Source organism: Heptranchias perlo, chromosome 15 (assembly GCF_035084215.1).
Source record: "Heptranchias perlo isolate sHepPer1 chromosome 15, sHepPer1.hap1, whole genome shotgun sequence".
NCBI classification, from domain to species: Eukaryota; Metazoa; Chordata; class Chondrichthyes; order Hexanchiformes; family Hexanchidae; genus Heptranchias; species Heptranchias perlo.
Genome location: NC_090339.1, coordinates 46,165,836 through 46,185,939, shown reverse-complemented (window position 1 = coordinate 46,185,939; position 20,104 = coordinate 46,165,836). Strand labels below are relative to the sequence as shown.

Below are 20,104 nucleotides of genomic sequence, written 5' to 3'. Positions count from 1 at the left end.
GGTAAATTCTGCCATTTGGAACCCTGCCAACACTGCTAGATCCAATAAGTACATGGAGAAGCAGACGTTTTGAGCAATATAGACTGTAGTGGTATCAAACAGAAGAGAATATTAATTCACAGATTGTTAGCAGGTCTATGGCAATGGTCATCTTCCTGGCCAATTCAATAACTTTTTCGCTCACTGAAACAAACACTATTATATTAATAAAACTGCTAAAATGTCAGGAGTGGTTTTAATACTGCACTATTAATCTAAATCTAAAAAAAATGAAAACACAATGTTAATTAATAAAAATGTTGAAACATTGAACATGTTGAATGTTTTGCCCAAAATGGCTCTGTCCCACTTTTGACTTGAATTTGACTTTTTGTTTCTATCTAATCTTTTCTATTATTCCTCTCTAAAATTACATTTTGAACTCTTTATCTCTGTTTCTGCCGATCACACCATTCCATTTTCAAGGTGGGAGAAAGGGACTTATTTGGTTAAAAACTGTCAAAGGCCTTTGTTTAGCTCATCAGAAGACAGAAGAGCAAAGACTGCAGCACAGGTTTGATCGGGTCAATCTACAACAATATTTTAACACATGAGAACAGGAAGAGACTGCTGGTGAACAAGTAAACTGGGTCTGGAGGGGAACGAGTACATTCAGTTGACCAAACTCATCCATGATGCACTAAGACCTAAAGGAATACTCTGCAATAAGGCTACAATAATCTCTACATTTAAAAAAAAATGAGCTGCTGAGGTGATGTTGTGTTGATGCATGGCTGGTTGTATTTTAGAACTAGCTTTATCCTACGAGATACTGCCTTAGGCCACCCTCATCTCTCAAAAGCAGCAGGTTGGCTGACTGTGCTCTCAAATACATCCTACGCGCGCTCATCCCACGTACTCCCCACATGGGAGACTTCTACTGCCTCCCAAATATACACAAAGCCAACACACCCGGACGTCCTATCGTATCAGGCAACGGAACCCTGTGTGAGAACCTCTCTGGATACGTCGAGGGCATCCTGAAACCCATCGTACAGGGAACCCCCAGCTTCTGTTGCGACACTACAGACTTCCTACAAAAACTCAGCACCCACGGACCAGTTGAACCAGGAACACTTCTCACCACGATGGACGTCTCGGCACTCTACACCAGTATCCCCCACGATGACGGCATCGCTGCGACAGCATCAATACTCAACACCAACAACAGCCAATCTCCAGACGCCATCCTACAACTCATCCGCTTCATCCTGGATCACAATGTCTTCACCTTCGACAACCAGTTCTTTACCCAAACACACGGAACAGCCATGGGGACCAAATTTGCACCCCAATACGCCAACATTTTCATGCACAAGTTCAAGCAAGACTTCTTCACTGCACAGGACCTCCAACCAACGCTATACACCAGATACATCGACGATATTTTCTTCCTATGGACCCACGGCAAAGAATCACTGAAGAGACTACACAATAACATCAACAAGTTCCATCCCACCATCAAACTCACCATGGACTACTCCTCAGAATCGGTTTCTTTCTTGGACACATGAATCTCCACCAAAGACGGGCACCTCAGCACCTCACTCTACCGCAAGCCCACGGACAACCTCACGATGCTCCACTTTTCCAGCTTCCACCCTAACCATGTCAAAGAGGCCATCCCCTATGGACAGGCCCTGTGAATACACAGGATCTGCTCAGATGAGGAGGAACGCGATGGACACCTACAGACGCTGAAAGACACCCTCGTAAGAACGGGATATGACGCTCGACTCGTCGATCGACAGTTCCGACGGGCCACAGCGGAAAATCGCATAGACCTCCTCAGAAGACAAACACGGGATGCAACCAACAGAGTACCCTTCGTCGTCCAGTACTTCCCCGGAGCGGAGAAACTACGCCATGTTCTTCGCAGCCTTCAACATGTCATCGATGACGATGAACACCTCGCTAAGGCCATCCCCACGCCTCCACTACTCGCCTTCAAACAGCCACCCGACCTCAAACAGACCATCGTTCATAGCAAATTACCCAGCTTTCAGGAGAACAGCGTCCACGACACCACACAACCCTGCCACAGCAACCTCTGCAAGACACGCCAGATCATCGACACAGATACCACCATCACACGAGAGGACACCACCCACCAGGTACATGGTTCATACTCCTGCGACTCGGCCAACGTTGTCTACCTCATACATTGCAGGAAAGGATGCCCTGGAGCATGGTACATTGGCGAGACCATGCAGACACTGCGACAACGGATGAACGGACACCGCGCAACAATCGTCAGACAGGAGGGTTCCCTCCCAGTCGGGGAACACTTCAGCAGTCAAGGACATTCAGCCACCGATCTTCGGGTAAGCGTTCTCCAAGGCGGCCTTCAAGACACAAGACAACGCAAAATCGTCGAGCAGAAATTGATAGCCAAGTTCTGCACCCATGAGGACGGCCTCAACCGGGATCTTGAGTTCATGTTGCGCTACACGTAACCCCACCAGGGGAAAAAAAAAGTTATCTGTTTTTAATACAACTGGTCATTCTCTCTCTTTCTCTTTCTCTTCCTTTCGAATGTTTCTCTCTTTCTCTCCCTCTCTTTCTTTCTTTGGTTCTGGCCGTTTGTATATTCAGTTGTCTGGGGTATCTAAAGTTTCTCTGTCTGAACACTATTCAATTCATTTGATGGCCTTGATAACGGGCAGTTGGAAAGATTATCTGTAATCACCAGGCATTGTTCTATGACTATATATGAGGTAATTATCAATGAATCTCGACACTCACCTGACGAAGGAGAAAGCCTCCGAAAGCTTGTGATTTTCAAATAAAACTGTTGGACTATAACCTGGTGTTGTAAGATTCCTTACATCAAATACATGTAGCATAGGGAGAGGCATTAGGTGGAGCCAGAAATTATTCCAGTTAAAATTTTAAAAATGATCTTCCCAAATGTACGTTAAAACTGGTTTTCCTGATCCTTGGATAAATACCCAGGACTACCAAACCCAGTCACATCCAGTCTGGTTTCACCATCACTTGCTACAGAAACAAACAGATACATTCCAATTAGTCTGAAAAAGAGAGCATGATGTAATACTTAGCCTTCCAGGTAAGGCAACTCCCATCCTGACTCATTTGACTTTCAATTCTTCAGAGACAGGTGATTTTATTTATCTGCCCTCGTTGCAAAGGTATTTTTATATTTCCACAACATCCTGCAATGCACGCCTTTGAAAGGTCAAGCAAAAAGCCTGAGAATTCATATGAACATCTCCTAGTAATGACAGTTTATATTAGGCACAACAGCTTCAGATTGAAGAGGGGGTGGGGTTTGTGTGCCTTGGCTCCTGGTGCTGGCACCAGTGGCTACACAGAAATGTCTACACATTCGCAAGCTGCTGCATATGTAAGAAGTCCAATTGTGACTTTCACTTCTGGCCGGCAGACCCTCTCCCCTGCCAGCTGGGGAAAATGCACTGCAAAAAAACACAATGCTGGCCTGTATGTGTGAACACAACAATTAGGTAGTTAAATTCCATCCAGAAAAAATGGCAGCAATACACAGAGGTTTCAGATGATATAAATCCTGAGAGCAAGCTTTGAGCAGTTTAATGTCACCTGAATTCCCTGATGAGTTACCAGCTGGTAATGCACTGAATTACTGTATGGAAATGGATTACCTGCTAACAAAATTCACCCAAAAAAGCAAGTCAGTAAGTTTCCAGATATTCCAATTCACATGGATACAACTACAAATGTTGCATGCTTTTTTTCATTCTGTCTTGGAACGTGGGTATCGCTGGCCAGGCCAGCATTTATCACCCATTCCTAGTTGCCCTGAGGTGGTATTGGTGGGCTGCCTTGTTGAATTGCTGTGTAGCGGTTTGATACAACTGAGTGGCTTGCCAGGCCACTTCAGAGAGCAGTTAAGAGTCAGCCATGTTGGTGTGAGCCTGGAGTCACATAAGGCCAGACCAAGTGAGGACAGCAGGATTCCTTCCCTCACGGACATCAGTGAACCAATTGGGTTTTTATGACAATCCGAGAGCTTCACGGTCACTTTTATTGATGCCAAAAAGCAGTGTTAAAAACATTTCACACGTAGCCCTCCAATGCCTCAGGTGGACCAATAAAGCCCAAGTGTAGAACTGAGTCATACAGACCAAAAAGGTCTTGGGTGCAATACCCATTCTGTACTCAGGTAGTTGATATCAGCCAGGAGCAATGGTAGGGTGCTAAATTGGCCTCAGCATTTTTGGACTGATGAGGGGGAGAGCAACAAAAAAAAAAGAAAAATCAGCCAAGGTTCCTGTTCCTCTGTTGAAAAGTAGTTCATGTCGACATAAGGGAAGAACAGGATTATGCTCATCTGTGATGCCACCCCACCATAGTCACACTTCTTCATGCATGAATAACAGCCAGTTGGACAAAGGTGCCAGAGGGCATCTATAGAACCTATGTCAGCATGAGTCTGTGCCTTTGCAACAGAAGTAAAAATTGGAAATAGAAAAAAAAATGGCCTGTGCTTGTTTCAGTTTTGAGTATTTTTTCTGATTCCCTTGCAGAGCCTGCAACTGACCTACTGCCATCTTGCAGTTCTAGCAAAACAGGAAGAATGGGAACCGGTACTCCGATCATCACACATTCGCAGAAGTCCTCTCTTACCTAACAGGGCATCATCCAATTCAACAAGCCTTTGTCCACCTACAGCGTGTTCTGAAAACAGAATATTATAACATGATTAATAGAAAGCGTCACAATCCAAATTCTTTTCGAAGAGCAAAATGTTATCACCTCGAAATCTGCAACAGTTCTGATTTTTAATATAAGCCTGTATTTCTCTATTTCTTTTGTTTTTTTTAAAAATGATAATACTTTTCAGACAGCAAGTGCTGATGACAATACAGGGCGAGTGGCTGCGAGATGCTACTGAGGCGTGAATCAATGAGAAAGGAAATCAGATAAGTCATAGTTATTTACATTAAGAAGAACAGGCCACAGAGGCAGAACCAGGCATCTGCCATTGGCTGCAGTCCTTTAATGTAAATATGTTTCATCTTAGCCCTCTTCAAAGACATCTACTATTTTCGGTCCCCCTCTCTACAAGCTACCGCATATTTTGCATAACACCTATGGGGAGAAATACTTTTTATAGAAAGCAACCTCCAAGTACTTTCCTGCTTGAATGTCAGCAGATAACTTTATTAACACTGAATATTTTGATGAGCGTGTCATTTCAATTGTATGGTAATTCAGTTCCCTCCCCATATGTGGCTCGTAACATGTACAAGCAGATCCTTGATAATATTAGTATTCACTGTGGGGAAAAAAAATCAAAATGAAATTAACAGAGAAACAGAAAAAATGTTAACTTAACTATTATTCTTGTTCAATTTTTAAAAAGGAATCCCGATGGTTTTACTTCCATTCTAAGCATCAGACATTTAAAAATAAATAAATGTACCAAATATAGGCAAACTCATTTGCTAGTATTTTGTTTTGAGACAGATTGTTAAGCAGGTCTGAGAATGATGATTGATGCTGGACTATAAAGAACAGCACTGAAGGTGTGCAGTACACAGAATTCAGAGCAGAAAGTGGAATTGGCAAGTTATGAACACTGCCATTGTGTCTGTGGAATTGCAGTAACCAACCTAAAGTTCAAAACAAAAAAAAACGAGAATTCTAATTTTATTTATTCCAGATGTCAGTGTAGTCTACAGAGAAAATCACTCCTGCTGCATTTATATTGGCTGGGAATTTCCTGCCACGGCAATGTTGGTGATAAACACCATAAGGTAGACCAATGTCCATCCCAAACCTCCAGTGGTGAATTTACACCAAAATTTGCTGGAAAATTGATCGGGATCTGCCACAGTGAGCATAGCGGCAAATCAGAAGTGACGCAGCCAATGACTTGTATCTGCAGGGAGATGGAGACCAGCATTCTAAGTAAAACCATCGGGATTCCTTTTTAAAAATTGAACAAGAATAATAGTTAAGTTAACATTTTTTCTGTTTCTCTGTTAATTTCATTTTGATTTTTTTCCCCCACAGTGAATACTGATATTATCAAGGATCTGCTTATACATGTTACGAGCCACATATGGGGAGGGAACTGAATTACCATACAATTGAAATGACATGCTCATCAAAATATTCAGTGTTAATAAAATTATCTGCTGACATTCAAGCAGGCAAGTACTTGGACGTTGCTTTCTATAAAAAGTATTACTCCCACTATGTACACTTTGTGGTCAGGGATCTGTACCTGTATAGGTCTCCACACTATTAATAAATGAAACTGCCACTGTGGGAGCCGAAAAATGCAACTGTTTGATTAGTTTGGATTTGACATGTCCCAATTGAAAATTAATTATTATAACAAGATCTAACTATTAAAATTAATTGAATCCGTATGTGTCATGTTACAGTAATTTGTTTGGATAAGGAGTTCAGTAAATGACCTATACATGAGCACTGCCATTATCTAAGTTGATGTGTTCAAAGCAATTACCTTTCATGAGTCCCTTCATGTTGATAATGCATTTAATATACAATAAGTTCAACCCTTCATTTGGAAAAACACTAAGCACCTGTAACATATTAATGATGAAGCATAACAATAAAGCCGATGTACTAAAGTGACACAATTTTCAGTATATTGAGCCTTGAAACAATAAATAAATGGGATAATAGTTGTAAGGAAATCAGGAATACTGTATAATTCCTGCACTGAAACTGCATATTTGGATCAGAATCGTATTCAAATAAGGATTCTGTCCAGCTCTAACAATCAGTATTTAGAATGCTCTTATTTACTAGGTATTGTGAAAACACATAGGTTTTTTTTGAATAATCAATAACTTTTGAAATGTTGAAGTGGCAATAGTATTGCAATATCCAAGGTTTGTTATGGAATGGATTCTGTCTGATTCTTTCCCAAAAAGCGCTTGTTCAGACTAATCAGGATAAAAGTGTTTGTCTCGACAGCAAATCCAGCATCTGGAGAGTGAGACAGATCAGCAGCCCAAGAGATTTATTGTTGGGAGCCAGCCCTTCTCCACATCGGGATCGAGTTTCAACTTTAATGCAGTAGAAACAAGTCCAGGGAGAGCCGTAAGCTGCTCCATCACCGAGAAATGAAAGCTCATTAAAAAGTGACCAAAAAAAGGCTTGTCCAAACTGATTTAAATTTAATGGGAATGCTCTTATAACTCAAGATCTCTCTTACTTTAAAGTGAAGCTTTTCAAGCAAAAGTTAAGCACGCAGGAAAGTTTAGAGAGTTCCTTCTAAGCCACGCAATCCAGGAAAATTCAAGGTTGGATCATCCATTCATGTCAAGCTGTGATAGAACCATAGAAAGGATACAGCACAGATGGGGGCCATTCAGCCCATCATGTCCGCGCCGGCTCGAAGAACAACCAGGTGCCATTCTAATCCCATCTTCCAGCACCCGGTCCGTAGCCCTGCAGCTTACAGCACTTTAGGTGCAGGTCCAGGTACTTTTTAAAAGAGTTGAGGGTCCCTGCCTCTACCACCAATTTGGGCAGCAAATTCCATACACCCACCACCCTCTGGGTAAAAAAGGTTTTCCTTATGTCCCCTCTAATCCTTCTGCCAATCAGCTTAAATCTATGTCCTCTAGTTCTTGAACTCTCCACGAGGGGAAACAGGTACTTCCTGTCTACTCTATCCAGGCCCCTCATAATTTTGTACACCTCAATCAAGTCTCCCCTCAGCCTCCTCTGCTCCAAGGAAAACAACCCCAGATTATCCAATCTCTCCTCGTAGCTGCAATTTTCAAGCCCTGGCAACATTCTTGTAAATCTTCTCTGCACTCTCTCCAGAGCAATTACGTCCTTCCTGTAATGTGGTGACCAGAACTGTGCACAATACTCCAGCTGTGGCCTTACCAGCGTTTTATACAGTTCCATCATTACATCCCTGCTTTTGTATTCTATACCTCGGCTAAGAACGGAGAGCATTCCGAATGCCTCCTTCACAACCTTATCGACCTGTACTGCCACCTTCAGGGACCTGTGCACATGCACTCCAAGATCTCTCACTTCCTCTACCCCTCTCAATATATTCCCGTTTACTGCGTATTCCCTTTTACTGTTTGCCCTCCCTGAATGCATTACCTCACACTTCTCCGGGTTGAACTCCATTTGCCACTTTTCCGCCCACTCCACCAACCCATTGATATCTTCTTGGAGTCTACAGCTATCCTCTTCACTATCAACTGCACAGCCAATTTTTGTGTCGTCTGCAAATTTGCCAATCATGCCCTCTACATTCAAGTCCAAATCATTAATATATGCCACAAACAGCAAGGGACCCAACAGAGCCCTGTGGCAAACCACTGGAAACGGATTTCCATTCGCAAAGGCATCCATCAACTTTTACTCTTTGTTTCCTGTTACTGAGCCAATTTTAGATCCAATTCGCCACATTTCCCTGTATCCCATGGGCTTTTACCTTTCTGATCAGTCTGCCATGTGGGACCTTGTCAAATGCTCTACTAAAATCCACGTAGACAACATCCACTGCACTACCCTCATCAATCCTCCTTGTCACTTCCTCAAAGAATTCAATCAGATTTGTAAGGCATGACCGTCCCTGAACAAATCCATGCTGACTATCCCACCACTGAGGTAAGACTGACCAGCCTATAATTGTTCGGCCTTTCCCTCGTACCCTTTTTAAACAACGGTACTACGTTTGCAGTCTTCCAGTCCTCCGGTACCTCTCCTGTATCTAGTGAGGATTGGAAAATGATCCTCAGAGCATCTTCTATTTCCTCCCTGGCTTCCTTCAATAGCCTAGGAAACAATCCATCCGGCCCTGGTGACTTATCAACTTTCAAGGATTCCAGTCCCTCCAGTACTTCCTCTCTTGTTATGTTTACTTTATCCAATATTTCACTCCTCTCCTCTTTAACTACTACGTCCGGATCATCCGTTTCCTTTGTGAATACGGAGACAAAATATTCATTTAAAACCCTACCCACATCCTCTGCTTCTACACACGTTACCCTTATCATCCCTGATAGGTCCCACCCTTTCCTTAGCTATCCTCTTGTTCTTAATGTACTGATAAAACATCCTTGGGTTTTCTTTAATCTTACTAGCTAATATTTTTTCATGCCCTCTCTTTGCTTTCCTTATTTCCTTTTTTACGTCATCCCTGTACTTTCTATACTCCTCTAGGCTTTCTGCAGTATTTAGTTTCTTTTTCTGCTTTATCTTGCCCTGTATACTTCTAGACAATCAAGGGCTCTAATGTGATGTAAAAGTTGGCTGTTGTGGCCTTAGAGTAGGGAATCACAATGTTTCTGCTCAAGATCATTTTCCAGTGAATTCTCCCCACCGGAAACTGCACACGGATGAGATGTCGTCAACAGTTTAATAGCCTGCTGACATTCACCGTGTAGGCTCACACATAAAGAATGGCCATTTGTATCAGACAGTCACCCTCACCAATGAAACTATGCCACAGCATAATTCAATGTCTTCAGGAGAAAGAGGGCAGATTTTTTTTTAAATTAGAACAACTGGTGGTGTTGAATTCAAACTGCCTTACACATTGTAAAAATCTACTGGAAAGCAATTACATTCTCCCATCCCCCAGTAACTCAGCACTACCATTCAGGGGCACAACCAGGTATAAAGAATTAGGGTTGGGAACATGGGGCTAGATTTGTTACCCAATTCTCGTTAATGGGTAGAAAATCTAGTCCATGGTCTTGCATTTGCCGAGCAAAGTTGTTCCAGTAATTTGCCATCAGTAGGCTGCACAAAACAGATGCATTAGGCAATTCTATCTGCTTTCATTTTAACACATTCTAAAAGAATTTTGGGGAGAGGGGTTGGGGGAAGGACAAGTTCCTTCATCTCTCCTCTCCCCAATGATTGCGCATATGCCACTTTCAGTACCATTACACCTAATGCCCTTTTTTGGGTATAAATTCAGATGGAAGATCTCATGGACTGAACAATATTGTTGATGGTATAAACATATTTTTCAAATGTATTATGCCTGCCACTCCCATCAGTTAAAAAGGATTTGGCAAAAATGAGAGCTGTTTGTTGAAGTGAATTTGAAAGTGATTAACCCAAAGACTTGCCAACAAGCTTGGAAACTCATTGCAATTAATGAGAAACTCACAAAGAGCAAACAAATCAATCATATTTATTGGAATTTCTATAAGGTTGTTTTAGTATTGCACACTTAATAAGTGCCAAGTTAAACCCACTGTTTAATTCTGAACTGGGCACCATGTCTCTGAATTACTAACAGTACTGAAGAATGGACAAACAAAAGTTGCTGTTACATTTTGTTTAGTGGGTTACTGAGGCTGCCAGCTCCTGATATCTGTTTCGTGCAGCCAACAGCAATCCCACAGTAAACTTGCCAGATTCACTAAGGCTGATGGCCAGGAAGACCCCATTTGCTTTTAAACTGAACAATGGGAGCCAATGGCCCTAGCACCCCAAAAGAACCAATATAAAAACAGCTTTCATCTCATCTCTTATTATGCCGCATTTATATTTGGACTTACTACTTGACAATTCTGCAATACCAGCTGCAGCTCCTGATACAGTAGATACTGCACCATTTATATTGCAGGTGGTTGCTACATTAGCCAAAATCCAATGTTTTAAAGTTGCAAACAGCAACAATTTACACTCCCCAGCAAATCACTGGAAGTATTTTTAAATTATTTCTTATTAATCCAGAAAACAGTTTGCATTCATTTATTTAGAATTCCTGGGTTGTCATAAAAATGTTAACTACTGAGAATTATTGGAGGATATGGCTCCTGTTTAAAATGGAATCAAACTTCTAAACACAGATATTAATTTCATTATTCAAACCAGTGACATCATAGAGACAGATTGTACATAGTTACTAGAGAATGGTACTTCTTATTTACTAAAAATTATTAATGAAATAGGAGAAAGAGAAGACATAGGACCAGAGACAAATTGAGCACAGGTAACTCTGGCCAGATAAACAGCAGGAGCATATTCACAGTACTTTAAAATAGAAGCTAGAGTTTGTAACAATTTTATTCCTACTAGCAAATCTCCCATGGTGTTGTCCATGATGCATCAGAGGATATGCGAGAGTTTGATGTCCAAAACGTGACAGCTAAAGTGTGACAGGAGGTGCGTGTGGAACACTTAGAGGAAATGTGCGCTATCCGCAAGACTTTTAATATACAGTATTATAAATGATGCATCAACACGATAAAAAATTAAAACAAAACTTCATTCTTAATATTTCTCCTTGTGCTCTGTGACTGACATTACTTTGGAGATGCCATGGAATTCTACCAGGACAAAAATAGTGGTGCTGCAGATAATCTTTTTAAAATATGTTGCAGGACATGAAAAAGCACCTTTGCACAGACAGTTACCATTTACACACCAGCATCAGACACAGCTTTGCAAGATCTTTAGCACCCTCTGCTGGTCAAATAATAGTTTTGTTGTAATTTATCAACTGTATCCTATTATATATATAATGCAAACAGTAAATCTTCATAATTAACTAGAAAATAAAATAATATTGTTTCAATGGCATTACAAGGCATCAATATCTTCTGTGTTAAAGGTTTGGTGTCAAATGTCAAAGACTAAAGCACTATGCAAAAATACAATCAAAACCCCAACGGCTCACTGGGTAATTACAACATGTGGTGTGGCATTGAGCCATACAAACCAGGAAAGTCTCAAAATCATTAACAGCCTCACTCCTGATTGCTATCCAGTGACTCTTGCTGGAAAGCATACATGCATGGACAAATGGCCTGCTGACACTCACTATCTAGGTTTATGCATGAAACATTAACAAGGTGCTAGCGATGTAATGGTGCACATGGAACTGTATACCAGCATGAGTGAAAGACAGCAGGAAGCAATTATAAGACTCCAACTTAAGAGAAGGGTTTACAAACCACAAGAGCAAAGCTGTAACTGCATCAAGTCTTAGTGCTGATTTGATGTGAACACAGCAAAATGAATCCGGGTACTGCTGTAGCAAACGGACTGCTTTACCAGATTTGTGCAGTCTTTGCTCAATGATACCAAACTCCAATCTGCATAATGGTCTCCCAAAATATCCAAAGTAGTTGTCACCTGGACAAATCTGCTTTTGGAGAATATAATTCTACTTGGGGCTATAGTGCAAGGAAGTTGAATTATCACTATAGGTATCCTGTAGCGAAAGTAACAGCATAAGCACTACATTAACTCGGGGTCATTCAGTGATCGCACCACTTTAGTCAAATATGTTAATTGATCTCCAGTGCTCTACTGTGCTCATGATGTGGAGATGCCGGTGATGGACTGGGGTTGACAATTGTAAACAATTTTACAACACCAAGTTATAGTCCAGCAATTTTATTTTAAATTCACAAGCTTTCGGAGGCTTCCTCCTTCCTCAGGTGAACGATGTGGAAATTTCCACATCGTTCACCTGAGGAAGGAGGAAGCCTCCGAAAGCTTGTGAGTTTAAAATAAAATTGCTGGACTATAACTTGGTGTTGTAAAATTGTTTACTACTGTGCTCAGTAAGTCCTCCAACCAGTTCTTTCAATGATGCCAAAACAATGACTAGCAAAACAAACAAAAAAACAAATAGGGAGAAAAAAACTAAGATATCAAGTCAATCTTTATTCTTTATAATTGATTTCTTTTAAAAAAGGCACAATAATACATGATTTTAAAGGAATTAGTCAGCAGATTCCCAGGAAACTGACTCCCACGGAGATTTAATCCTTATTTATAGCAATTGCGTTCCAAAAAAGAGCTTTTCTATTTAAAGAGTTAAAGAAAATCTACTATACAAAGTTCCAAAAAAATACAATTTTTCCAGTACCTAAAAATTTCTGTGCATATTGTTGAAAGCCAAATCGATTCAACCAGTTTGCTACATCGGAGGGACTCCAGTCCTTCAGCGTCTGCATGCTCCCATCCAAGAAAGCATCCTCTCACCTCAGCTCACTGAAGGGATGAAATAGAAATGTGTGAGTGTATATTGTGATATTTTATAACCAACTTTAACTTCTTTTTAAAACATCACTGTTGTTCACAAGCAGAAAAAAAATTCTATTTTGGAATAGACTACAGTGGGCTCGCTCATCTGGCATTTCAATTATTTTCAGGTCCCAGTATTCCAGCACAGCTCCCACAAGATAAGCTACCAGAATTATTAGTAAATAAATACGTACACTGTCTCAAACAAAAATCAAAATGTAATTTTTAATTTAATGGTTGCTGTCATGATAGAGGAGTTATTCTTTAAATATATATAAACATTTCTTCTTTCCTCTCCTGAACGTACTGATTATGGGTGCTGTTACACAGATGCTAGCAGCCCCAAGCATTTCACCCTTGTGGGAATACATTACTTAATCCCGTGTGAGGATCTGCAGGCTACTCAAACATGGAAAGCATAACAGCCAAGTCCAATCCTATTTATCTTGCCAAACATATGCATGCACTTTCTAGGAGGAGTCACTGGATACAAATTAGAAGCAGAAATCCTGGAAGGTAGCTCCCCTCCAAGGGAGCCTAGGTCCCAACAACGGCCCCAACAACATCAGCTAGCTGAGCAAAGGCCAGGAATTGAACTAGGGCCTTCTGATCTAGCACTTATTAAAGCTGACTGAGCCTTTACACATCAGGCTATTGGGGAAACTTCTGGGCAGTTCTAATAGTGAGTATTAGAAAGCAGAATAAGCAAGACATGCAAATTGTATGGCACACAGGAAGAAGAGGTGTGTGCTTGATACCAATTGGTGAATTCAGCATTCAATCTTAGACTTCAACATATGAGTCGAGACCATTAACCCCTTCGAGGTTGATAGCAGTTGGTGTCGCCATTAAAAATAACAACCTTATGAAATCAGGTATCCATCCCAGAATTTGATCATGGATCAAGTGCATTGTAACACTCATTTCTTTGCTGATAGTATTTTTACAAATGAACAGCATTTTTTCCTTCTCCCATTTTTTTCATCCAAACATATTTCCCCTCTCCTACTACAAATCACAATTCATTCTCCAGTACAGAAGGTAACCCACTCTCAGGCCTCTCTTCAACTCCTCACTAAAAGGTACACAACTGTGACACTAGGTGATGCAAATTTACAAATAAGAATTACATTTTCTTAACATACTCAATATCAGACTTTTGAGATTTTGACATTACCCAAAGCAAATAGAACAGACTTGTCACATATTGTTGTATTCTTCCAGTCTACACATACATGGACTTTCAAGCAAGATAAAGATCCATTTAGTTTCATAAAGAAGTTTAGTTTTAGTGGCTGCATGGTAATTTTTAAAGTCAATAACTGGATGAGAATGAGAATTTTAAATTTGAGGTGTTAAGAGACTGGCAGCCAAAGTAGCTCAGGAAGAACAGGGTTGAGCAGAAGTCAGTGCTGGATTTGGTATGGGCAGCTGCGTTTTAGATGAGCTGAAGTTTACAGAGGGTGAAGGATGGGAGACTGGTCAAGAAAGTATTGGAATAATCAAGTCTGGAAGTGACTCGAGTATGGATGAGGGTTTCAGCAACAGATGGGCTGAAGTAGGGGCAGAGACAGGCAATGTTACAGAGGTGAGAGGAAGGGATAATGGGGTTGGAAGCTCTGCTCAGGGAGTCTAATTTTAGATATTTCTGGACAATTCATTCGAAAACCAGACAGGTGGCAAGAATACCTTTCACTGAAGTGTATTTATACTTTTATAACAACACAGAAATACCATAAGATTTTTTTTTTAAACATTTTATTTACTACAAGTTCCTAACCCTTTTCCGTCTCCGTCCAATTTAAATAAAGTCCGTTCTTTGTCACCAAGTGTCTGGCCAGTAGAGGTGCAATTCCCTGTAAACATTTTTACGGTTGCATTTCTAATCCACGTTTCACGAAGTAACATTTTCTCTTTTTTGGCCTTTATTGAAATATCCCACATACCTGTCTGGACTCTCCTCTTTTGTGCTCCCTCTCCCAACCCGAACCTGTTGCTTTCACCTGATGCACCGAGCCTCTCGGTGGTTACTGCGCTTGCGCTAGGGGACGCGGTGCAGCTCGGGAGTTGTAGTCATTTGGTTGCATGCATTCCCCTTCTTGCCTCAGCACGTCCTGCCCGGCCGGACTACAGCTTCCAACACGCTTCCCGCCGAGCCTGCAGGCTTGTTACGCGGCAGGTGACATTGAGGAACTGCCAAACTGCACAGCGTTTTACCCAACCTCAAAAAATACATTGAAACTGTACAATATGCTTGTACTGTCAATCAAAGCACATGCATTTAAAACGAATCTTAAAAACACTTACATTTGATCAAACTAAATGCACTTAAAAATATTAAACTTAATCTGTAAATCTTTTAGGTTTCTTTAATCAAATTGAAAAGATAGTTGAATTTTTTAAAAAACATTATTCTCGGGAGTCACTGGCAAGGCCAGGACTTTGGCCCAACCATGATGGAAAAACTGCAATATATGTCCGAATGAGGATGGTGTGTGACTTCTAGGGAAACTTGGAAGTGATGGTGTTCCTATCCACCTGCTGCCCTTGTCCTTCTAGGTGGTTGAGGTTGCAGGTTTTCGAGGTGCTGCCGAAGAAGCCTTGGTGAGTTGTTGCAGTGCAACCTGTAGGTAGTACACACGGTGGCCAGTGGTGGATGTTTAGGTGAGTGGATGAAGTGCTGATTAAGGGGAATGCTTTGTCCTTAATGATGTCGAGCTTCTAGAGTGTTGTTGCAGCTGCACCCATCCAGGCAAGTGGAGTATATTCCTTCACATTCCTAACTTGTGGTGAAGAGGCTTTGGGAAGTCAGGAGTGAGCCACTCGTCGCAGAATACCCAGCCTCTGACCTGCTGCAGGAGCCACAGCATTTATGTGGCTGGTCCAATTGAGTTTCTGGGCAATGGTGACCCGCAGGATGTTGATAGTAGGGGACTTAGCAATGGTAATGCTATTGAATGTCAAGGGGAAGTGGTTCTTTTGTGGGAGATGTTCATTGTCTGGTACGTTTGTGGCGCAAGTGTTACTTGCCATTTATGAGCTCAAGCCTGAATGTTGTCCAGGTCTTGCTGCATGTGGGCATGGACTGCTTTATTGTCTGAGGAACTGTGAATGGAGCTGAACACTGTGCAATCCAGTTAACAGCCCCACTTCTAACCTTATGATGGGGGGAAAGTCATTGGTGAAGCAGCTGAAGATAATTGGGGCTAGGATACTGCCCTGAGGAACTCCTGCAGCAATGTCCTGAGGCTAAGATAATTGGCCTCTAACAACCACAGCCGTCTTGCTTTGTATCAGGTATGACTCCAGCCACTGGAAAGTTTGGGCCCGATATTACCATGGCGGCAGGTTCGTGCGGGGGGTCGACTGGGCACGTGGGTAACGCGCCCGGTGAAATCAGTCTGCTCCGCGTGCAATTGCAGGCTGATTGGATCCACTTACCTGTTCTTCCGGGTACCCCGCTGCTAAGCTGCATGGCGGGCGGACTGCGCATGCACAGTAAGGTCTGTCAGCTGGAGGAGCTCTATTTAAGGGGCAATCCTCCACTGACTGATGCTGCAAGAAATAGGAAAAATTACAGCATGGAGCAGCCCAGGGGGAAGGCTGCTCCCAGGTTTAATGATGCCTCACTTCAGGTATCATTAGATGGGGTGAGGAGGAGGGGGAGGACAGAGATCTTCCCCCCGGCGGGCGGGAGGAAGCGGCCTGCCTCTGCCACCAAGAAGGCCTGGCTCGAGGTGGCAGAGGAGGTCACCTGCACCACCAACATATCGCGCACCTGCATACAGTGCAGGAGGCGCTGCAATGACCTAAGTAGGTTAGCCAAAGTGAGTACACTTACTCATTCCCCTACACTCCGTCTGCCACATCACCGCCCCCACCCCACATCTCCTTCTGCACTGCCAACACTACTCTGTCACATCACCCCTCACACCCACTCAAACCTCATCCTCATCTTACCTGCACTTACTCACCTTGCCAGTACTCATCCTGCCACTACCACTCAACCCAATCCTCATACAATCTCATGGCTCTATCTCATACTCACTCTCTCACGCATCTCTTTCACAGTCAGCCTCACTCAACCTGTCACTACCTGTGCTGCAGCCACAGGGCATGCATCACATATGTGCAGTAGGAAGCGTAAGGCAAACGTGTCGTGAGCATGAAGGGGATGCACAAGGGTGTTTGAGGGTTTGTCATGGTTTTTACTTATATTTGATTTCTGATCAACTCACATTACATATTATATTGGCACCACTACTGTCACGTCTTTGCAAATCTTCTCTGGTTTGTGCAATAATGCCCTTTCCTGAGGATCACAATGAAGACCCACAACTGATGCCACCCATTGTGTCACTGCAGAGTGGGTGTAGGTGTATTTGCAGGGCTCTTTTGTGCAGACGACAGAGACGTCGGCGATGTCCCCGGTGGCACCCTGGAAGGATGCGGAGGAGAAGTTGTTGAGGGCAGTGGTGACTTTGACAGCGACAGGTAAGAAGATGGTGCTCGGGCCAGCCGGGAGCAGCTCGGCATGAAGGAGGCTGCAGATGTCTATGACTACATGTCGAGTGACTCTGAGCTTCCGTGTGCACTGCTGCTCAGAGAGGTCCAGGAAGCTGAGCCTCGGTCTGTGGACCCTGTGGCAAGGGTAGTGCCCTCTGCGACGCATCTCTCTCTGCGGTTGCCCTCCCTCCTGCTGTGCAGGTGGATGTGTCACAGCACTGTGTTGTGGAGCTCCACGTGTCAGAGGTTGACGGCGTGGCCGGTGATGCTGTTTGCCTTCCGAGGAGGTCATGACTGCAGCTACGGCGGCCCCCATCCGGAAGATGTACATCTGAGGGGGTCCGCAAGGTAGGTACATGTGTCTGGACACCGGGGTAAGTGTGCAAGTTGGTGAATTTTGTTGTTAGGAGGAGGGTGGTGGAGGCCAAACTTTGTCCAAAGTGACAGAATGGCCTCCTGCAATGAGTGAGGGTCTCCCCCCGACCCCGACCAGTCAAATGGACCTTTGCAGCTGCCACAGGCTGATAGCTGCAACACGTCCATTTGAACTGGGAGTGTTTACCCCAGTACGGGAAACAGACCCAGTCAGTTGCAAAATCCCATCCCTTCTAAAATAACAGGTCAATCAGGTCTGTAAACAACCTGAAGTACCTGTTCAAGTGCTTTAATTGCCAGCGGGAGTCCCACATGCGGGGGCTGTGCGTGCATGTCAGCGCGTCAGTGGGGAACCCGTAATTGGAGCAGGTTGGAGCTGGGCTCCCGACCTGCCCCGGGAATCCCCGATTTTCGTAGCCCCCCCCCCCGGCCACGAACGCACCCGATCGTGGGTGCTAAAATCGAGCCCTTTATCTCTGATTCCCATTGACTTCAGTTTTATTACGGCTCTTTGGTACCACTCAATTGAATGCTGAATCAATGTCAATGGCGGTCATTCTCACTGCATCTCTAGAATTCAGGTCTTGTTCCCATGTTTGGACCAAGGCTGTAAATAATTATGGAGCCGAGTGGTTCTGGCGTATCCCAAATTGAGCATCGGTGAGCAAGTTATTGGTAAAAGCCACTTGATAGCACTGTTGACGACTCCTTCCACTACTCTGCTGATGATTTGGAATCAGCTAATAGGGCCATAATTGACCGGGTTAGATTTGTCTTGTTTTTATTGGGCAGGACTTACCTAGGCAATTTTACACACCAGTGTTGCAACAGCTTAACTAGGGGCACGGCTAGTTCTGGAGCACAGGTCTTCAGCACTACAGCCAGTATATTGTCAGAGCCTGAATGCTTTGCTGTGTCCAGTATACTCAACCATTTCTTGCTATCACCTGGAGTGAATTGAATTGGTTGAAGACTGACATCGGTGATGGTGGAGACCTCAGGAAGAGGCCGAGAAAGTTAGTCCACACTACACTTTTGGCTGAAAATGGTTGCAAAAGCCTCCGCCTTGTCTTTTACACTGACGTAGGCTCCCATATGAAGAATGGCCACTTACATGGAGTACTGGTGGGCAATCAGCCAATAAAACCATATTCCGAAACCAAGAGCAAAACTGTGGCAGAAGGATTTCAACACAGGTGTGAGGAAATCAATTTTGGACCAAAAAAGGATGGGAGTATTTTTAAATGGTGAAAAACTGGCAACAGTGGAGGTCCAAAGAGATTTAGGGCTCCACGTACACAGATCACTAAAATGTAGCAGTCAGATACAAAAAATAATCAAAAAGGCTCTTGGAATGTTAGCCTTTACACTAGAGGGCGAGAATATAAAGGAGGAAGTTTTGCTATAGCTATGCAAAGTCCTGGTTAGACCATACCTGGAGTACTATGTTCAGTTTTGGGCACCACACATTAGAAAGGATATATTGGCCTTGGAAGGAATGTAGCACAGTTTCACCAGTGTTACCAGGGCACCATGGGTTAGGTTATGAGATTACATAAATTAGGCTTGTAGTCCCTGGAATATAGAAGATTATGGGATGATTTGATTGAAGCTTTTAGGATTTTAAAAGGAATTGATAGGGTAGATAAGAGAAAATTTTTCCACTGGTAGGGGAGTCTAGGGCAAGGGGACTGAACCTTAAAATCACAGCCAGGCTACTCAGGGGAGAAGTTAGGAAACACTTGTTCACGCAAATGGTGGTAGAAGTGCAGAACACTCTCCCACAAAAAGCAGCAGATGTTAGCTCAATTAATAATTTTAAATTTGAGATCAATAGATTTTTGTAAAGCTAAGAGTATTAAGGGAGATGGAGCCAAGGCAGTTGGATGGAGTTGGGATACAGATCAGCCATGATCACATTGAATGATGGAACATACTTGAGGGGCTCAATGGCCTATTCCTAAGGTATGTGTGAGAGAACTCTGTGTAGGATGCTCGAGCATTAGAAGCAGATCTAGATGCACTGGGGGATTGGGTTCCATCACTGGTAAATGACATTTAACTTAGAAAAGTGCAGTGTTATGCATGTGGGCAGGTCAAATGCTAAACATACATACAGGGAAAAGAACTAAAACCAGTGAAGAGAACTGGGCATTTTAGTGCATTAATCTCTAAA

General features: G+C 42.9%; 1 protein-coding gene across 2 annotated transcripts in view; it reads right to left on the bottom strand.

Annotated features, from left to right (window-relative positions):
• amot (angiomotin) overlaps positions 1-15,068 on the bottom strand; it is a 126,017-nt gene extending 110,949 nt beyond the window's left edge. Inside the window, exons 1-3 of one of the 2 annotated variants that reach the window (XM_067997155.1) lie at positions 14,994-15,068; positions 12,890-13,014; positions 4,666-4,716 (exon numbers count right to left, since the gene is read on the bottom strand). In XM_067997155.1, coding sequence (XP_067853256.1) covers positions 4,666-4,716; positions 12,890-12,977 — 139 coding nt within the window. In that variant the 5' untranslated portion in view covers positions 12,978-13,014; positions 14,994-15,068. The remainder of the gene's footprint in view (positions 1-4,665; positions 4,717-12,889; positions 13,015-14,993) is intronic. The other variant, XM_067997156.1, reaches the window with a different exon arrangement.
• Between the last annotated feature and the right edge of the window lie 5,036 nt (positions 15,069-20,104).